The sequence below is a fragment of the Triticum aestivum genome, chromosome 7B, assembly GCF_018294505.1.
Source record: "Triticum aestivum cultivar Chinese Spring chromosome 7B, IWGSC CS RefSeq v2.1, whole genome shotgun sequence".
Taxonomy (NCBI): Eukaryota; Viridiplantae; Streptophyta; class Magnoliopsida; order Poales; family Poaceae; genus Triticum; species Triticum aestivum.
Window position 1 is genome coordinate 358,395,776 of NC_057813.1, and position 6,567 is coordinate 358,402,342.

At 44.1% G+C, this 6,567-nt stretch overlaps 1 protein-coding gene across 1 annotated transcript in view; it reads left to right on the forward strand.

The window, feature by feature from the left end:
• LOC123156003 (diacylglycerol kinase 4) overlaps positions 1 to 6,567 on the forward strand; it is a 48,562-nt gene that overhangs the window by 9,020 nt on the left and 32,975 nt on the right. The window contains exons 2-4 of the mRNA XM_044574173.1: positions 2,337 to 2,459; positions 2,761 to 2,898; positions 2,980 to 3,065. Coding sequence (XP_044430108.1) covers positions 2,337 to 2,459; positions 2,761 to 2,898; positions 2,980 to 3,065 — 347 coding nt within the window. The remainder of the gene's footprint in view (positions 1 to 2,336; positions 2,460 to 2,760; positions 2,899 to 2,979; positions 3,066 to 6,567) is intronic.

The following is a 6,567-nucleotide window of genomic DNA, read 5'->3' on the forward strand; positions in this document are numbered from 1 at the left end:
CAGCAACAGCCCTACCATCAGCAGAAGCAGCAACCGTAGATTTTCGCAGCCGCCTTCATGCCTCCACCTGCCAAATGATTTCATATGCCGATATGACCGCTCCCCCTCCACAACCCATCTAGGATCCACCCCACCCATCACCTCCCTTCCGCCCCTACCTAACAATCACCTCGGATCAGGTTCTGGTTCAGGCATGCCTTACTTCCACAAGCTCGACTTCCCAAAGCATGATGGTTCGGTCGATCCTCTTGGTTGGCTCAATAGGTATGAGTAGTTTTTTCGTGGACATTGCACGGACGAGGCTGACAAAGTCTAGCCTGCAGCCTACCACCTCTCCAATGACACTTAGTTCTGGTACTTACAGCTCAAGCGCGATTTTGGCATGCCAAAATGGGAGCAGTTCAAGGAAGCTTGCCGCGTTCAGTTTGGGCCGTCACTCCACACCAATCCCTTGGGCGAGTAGGCACAACTGCCATTCACTTCCTCGACTAGTGCTCATGTGCTACAACAATGAGCCATTAACACCGTCTCAACAACGGTTTCTGTGCACAGTAGGTCTGCCCTATGGTCTTCGCATTGACGTCAAGCTTCAGCTTCCATCTGACCTGCACACCGCCTTCTCCCTCGCCAAGGCCTATGAGCAGCAGCATTCCCTCCAACAACGTCACTGCACCAGCCTTCTGGTCCTACAGGGCACTTTTGCCCCTCCGATCTTCCTGCGGTCAATGCATCTACAATACCTTCCCCACCAGCGCCACTAGCACATGTTTTGTCGTCAACCACTCCGGAGCCAACCCCGCCATGGCAGGTTCGGCGCCTCAATCCAGCAGAGTTTAGCAGAACGTAGTCGCCAAGGCCTTTGCTTTATCTGCGACGAGATTTATGTTTGGGGTCACCGGTGCGCGCGGCTCTTCTACAACTTACAACCTGCGGACAAGCTGTTTTTCAAGGAAGAGAGAGATGTTATGTGGACCAGCCCATCAAACATGGAGTCTTATCCCTTAATTAGAGTCCTAGTTGATAAAGCATCTTTGTTAGTGAAGAGCCCAGTGGAGTCTTATATTACTTAATTAGAGTCCTAGTTGATTAAGCATCTTTGTTAGGAAAGAGTCCAGTCAGTTTAGAGATTGTATTAGAGTTTGAATAGATTTACGGGCTTGTTTGCCAAGTCTTGTCTATTATCTAAAGGGACCGGCCCCTCAATAAAGCAGAGAAGAATATTGTCGTTTACTTTTATATCTACTTTTCAGTAATTAGGCTTAGGTCAGTAGTAGATTCTTCCATATATGCAGCCATGCTGTTATTATTGTCAATAGATGTTCACGTTCATCTCTGATAAAAAATAATATATACTACAGAGGTATATTAACCTTGCGGATATAACAATATTAATCTGCATTAGGGTGATCCAGTGTACAAATATGAACCTTGTTGATGGACTTAGCTGGAAAAGATCCTTGTCCATTGTTACAGTGATACCATGCTTACACGATTATGGCACTGCTAGCAAGAAATGAACTGCGGCAGGTCGGTAGATGTTACCATTGTTCAGGGAGCTGCTGGCGCAAGAAGATGGTGAATAAGTATGTAGAGGAAACAACTGAATAGTTGAAACATCATAGAAATTGGAAACTTAATATGCTTATTCTGGCACAAGTTTATCGTTTTCGTTGGGTAAGAGAAACAGTGTACACACACACGCGCGCACAATAAGTACATAGAGTACCCCATATATATATGTACCCCATGCATGCACGCACACACACAGTGTTTGCGCATGGGTTACTAAAATATGTCCAAGGTTTTTCTCTGCCGAGGAAAATGGGAAATGTTAGTTCTCACGACTGACATAACTGCATTGATGATTCTGATGGCAGATACAGGACACTGCAATAGCCTTTCACTTTACGCTCTCAATTGCATAAAGCTTTTTCATTTTGTATGAATCTGAATTGGCTTTATTGTGCACACTAGAGTTTTATTTACTGTCGCTTAACCTCCATCCTTAAGAATCTATTGTTTTCTATTGTGGGGGTGGGGTGGGGGTGGTGGGGTGGGGTGGTGGGGTGGTGCAAGTATCTCAGTATAGTGGCAGGATATAACCTAAATTAGAAAACTCTCACCTTTCTACTTCCTGTATATGTTCTGCTCTGTTGCTGGAACTTGGATCAGCACTCTTTGTACTTATATTCTGGTTGAGCGTGGGAATATTGATCAACATGCCATATCTTCAATTTTTTTGAACTGCTGCATCTTGAAAGGCAGAAATATACCTTTTCCAAAAAGACAGAAATACTAAGCAGTTTTGTTACTGACGCCAGCTTTTATGACTCCAGGTTTTCGATATTACAGTCGTTAAGCCATCTGCATTTGTGGAATATGGATTGGGTTGTTTGGAGCAACTTGCTGATTATGGGGATCATAGTGCAAGATCAGTTCGCAATAACCTGAGAGTCATGGTAACTTAACAACTAAACACCATTACATCAGTTGTGTGGCATATAACTCGTATTTTTTTCGTCAGATTTAAGGTCAAATTAGGCTTGAAATTCAATGGAGCCTTACCTTTTAGGAAGGAGGGAGTATTATACTATTCGATTCTTAAGTATTTTGAGTTGAAAAGAAGAAATAATCTGACTAAAATTATGACGGGAAGTATATTGTTTCACTGTTCCATGCAATGCCGTACACAGTAGTCAGCAATACCCTTCTCATTTTCCCCAATGATTTCTGAATACTTACTGTGCTTAACGTACCTAGGTAGCAGGAGGTGATGGTACAGTAGGTTGGGTGCTGGGATGCTTAGGAGAACTATATGTGCAGAACCGGGGACCGGTTCCTCCAGTTGCTGTCATACCCCTTGGAACAGGAAATGATCTTTCCAGGAGTTTTGGTTGGGTAAAAGGTGTCTTTCTTTTGTTCTTACAGCCTTCCTGTGATACTTACTCGGAATTTTCATCACTTAACTGTTATTTTCAGGGTGCTTCATTTCCTTTCTCATGGAAAGCAGCTGCTAAACGATCTCTCTACAAGGCTATTTTGGGCACAGTTTCATGTTTAGACAGGTCACTCTTGTTTATTTAATAGTGAAGTTTTTAAGATCTTCTACATATTCTGTTTTCTAATTTAGTACAAACGTGATGCATATGTATTAGTTAATTTAATTTCCAGCTAAAGCAATCCCAACCTAATTTAAAGGACAGCTGCCTCCTGGTTGCCTGTGCACTTCTTGATATGCCTGTTGCTTTAGCTAGCCACCACCCATAACAAATAAGGACTAACATTGTCCTTGAAATGTACACCTCTCTTTCCAAATGTGTGGGTTTCAGACATGAATACGATCTCCGGTACACAGTTGACCATCACATTTTGATACTTGTATATTAGCAGAAGTTATAAAAATATATAACTGCTTGAAGTACTTTTGACGATAAATCTACTAATTTCACATGAAAAACGAAGTTACAAAATTGTGATTGCATCCATTCCTAAATGACATCTATTTGGGAAATGAGGTAGTTACTGTCATGTGGGGCGCCCACTACTAGTCCTTGGATTATACCAATTGTGATACATTGTAAGTGATTAATGTTAGCTTAAACTGCGAGTGCTCGGGGTTGAGCTGCGAGTGCTCGGGACTAGGAAAGGAGCGTCATGTGGACTAGCACGAGAGAGACACTGGATCTTGGTGAGTGAAGCTTGAATGCCATTTTCTTGCTAATGAAGAAGATACATGTCCTTTTATAGGACTAGTTACGTACTGGTTAGCACAAGAGTTTGCTAGTAGTACTTGTGTGAACATGGAAGCAAAAATCCTAGCCACACTTCCCTGACTACTATCCTGAGTTGTATCCTATCCTATGCAGCCTATTTTTGACTTTGTTGCTCTTTGTTCACACTAGCTGTGCATGAGACAGGGTTTAGTCCACAATTAATCCAAACAGTCTTCATGGAATTTCCCATGTTAGTAAGATCCTAGTGATTTATCCTACGACATGATCGTAGCTAACACCCTCTTTGAAAAGAGAGAATCACATCTAGTGACTTTTAGTAGTGGTCAACACTCTAGCCAGATTGATTTCATCCTCTCGAGAAGAGAAGACAGGCGTGCGTGTCTAGACTGTAAGGTGATACATGGAGAGAGTGTTGTCCCTCAGCATAAGCTTGTGGTTGCTGACTTCCGCTTTCGGATTCGTGTCCAGCGGGATAGACGTGCCAGAGTCGCTTGAACGAAGTAGTGGAAGCTCAAGGGGGAGGTAGCTCAGACGTTTAAGGAGAGGGCCATTAAGGAGGGCCCTTGGGAGGAAGAAGGGGATGCGGACAATATGTGGATGAAGATGGCAACTTGCATTCTAAGGTGGCCTCCGAGTAGTTTGGAGTGTCCGAAAAAGGTTTTTTTTTTACCGAAAAAGAGTTTGGAGTGTCCAGGGGAGGTAGAAGCGAAGCTAAAGATACTTGGTGGTGGAATCATGATGTCCAGAAGGCTATTAAGGAGAAGAAAGATTGTTTCAGATGCCTATACCTGGATAGGAGTGCAGACAAGATAGAGAACTACAAGATGGCAAAGAAGGCCGCTAGGCGAGCTGTGAGTGAAGCAAGGGGTTGGACATATGAGGATCTCTACCGGCGCTTAGGCACGAAGGAAGGCGAAAGGAACATCTATAAGATGGCCAAGATCTGAGAGAGGAAGACGAGGGATGTTGACCAAGTCAAATGCATCAAGGACGGAGCAGACCAGTTCCTGGTGAAGGACGAGGAGATTAAGCATAGATGGCAGGAGTACTTCAACAAGTTGTTCAATGGGGAAAAATGAAAGCTCTACCATTGAACTGGACGACTCCTATGATGATACTAACTCTACCATTGAACTGGACGACTCCTTTGATGATACCAGCTCTACCATTGAACTGGACGACTCCTTTGATGATACTAGCAGGCGTTCTGTGCGGCGAATCCAGGAGTCTTGAGGTCAAGGAGGCTTTAGAAAGGATGAAAGGAGGCAAGTCGATGGGTCCTGATTGTATCCCCATTGAGGTGTGGAGAGGTCTCAGGGACATAGCGGTAGTATGGCTAACCAAGCTTTTCAACCTCATTTTTCGGGCAGACAAGATGCTGGAATAATGGAGACGGAGAGTATTAGTACCAATCTTCAAGGACAAGGGGATGTTCAGAGTTGTACTAATTACCATGGAATTAAGCTGATGAGCCATACAATGAAGCTATGGGAGAGTCATTGAGCACCGCTTAAGAAGAATGACAAGTGTGACCAAAAGTCAGTTTGGTTTCATGCCTGGGAGGTCGACCATGGAAGCCATTTTCTTGGTATGACAATTTATGGAGAGATATAGGGAGCAAAAGAAGGACCTGCATATGTGTTCATTGACTTGGAGAAGGCTATGATAAGATACCGCGGAAGGTCATGTGTTGGGCCTTGGAGAAACACAAAGTCCCAGCAAAGTTCATTACCCTCATCAAGGGCATGTACGATAATGTTGTGACAAGTGTTCGAACAAGTGATGGCGACACTGATGACTTTCCGATTAAAATAGGACTGCACCAGGGGTTAGCTTTGAGCCCTTATCTTTTTTGCTTTGGCGATGGATGAGATCACAAGGGATATACAAGGAGATATCCCGTGGTGTATGCTCTTTGTGGATGATGTGGTGCTAGTCGATGATAGTCGGACAGGGGTCAATAGGAAGTTTGAGCTTTGAAGACAAACCTTGGAATCGAAAGATTTTAGACTTAGTAGAACTAAAACCGAGTACATGAGGTGTGGTTTCAGTACTACTAGGCACCAGGAGGAGGAGGTTAGCCTTGATGGGCAGGTGGTGCCTCAGAAGGACACCTTTTGATATTTGGTGTCAATGCTGCAGAAGGATGGGGATATTGATGAAGATGTGAATCATCGAATCAAAACCGGACGGATGAAGTGGCGCGAAGCTTCTGGCATTATCTGTGACGAGAGTGCCACAAAAGCTAAAAGGCAAGTTCTATAGGACGGTGGTTCGACCTGCAGTGTTGGCCAACTAAAAGACGACATTTTCAACAGTTAAGTGTGGCGGAGATGAGCATGTTGAGATGGATGTGTGGCCACACGAGGAAGGACCGAGTCCGGAATAATTACATACCGGAATGATTATATACGAGATAGAGTTGGGGTAGCACTGATTGAAGAGAAGCTTGTCCAACATCGTCTGAGGTGGTTTGGGCATATTCAGCGCAGGCCTCCAAAAGCTCCAGTGCATAGCGGACGGCTAAAGCGTGCTGATAATGTGAAGAGAGGTTGGGGTAGACCGAACTTGACATGGGAGGAGTCCGTAAAGAGAGATTTGAAGGATTGGAGTATCACCAAAGAACTAGCCATAGACAGGGGTGTGTGGGAACTTGCTATCCATGTGTGAGAACCATCAGTTGGTCGCGAGATCTTATGGGTTTCATCTCTAGCCTACCCCAACTTGTTTGGGACTAAAGGCTTTGTTGTTGTTGTTAGTAAGATCCTGGTGATTTGTCAAGTCTGTATTCGATGGTCCTGTTTTATGATGCCAACTGCAGCACACATTGGCT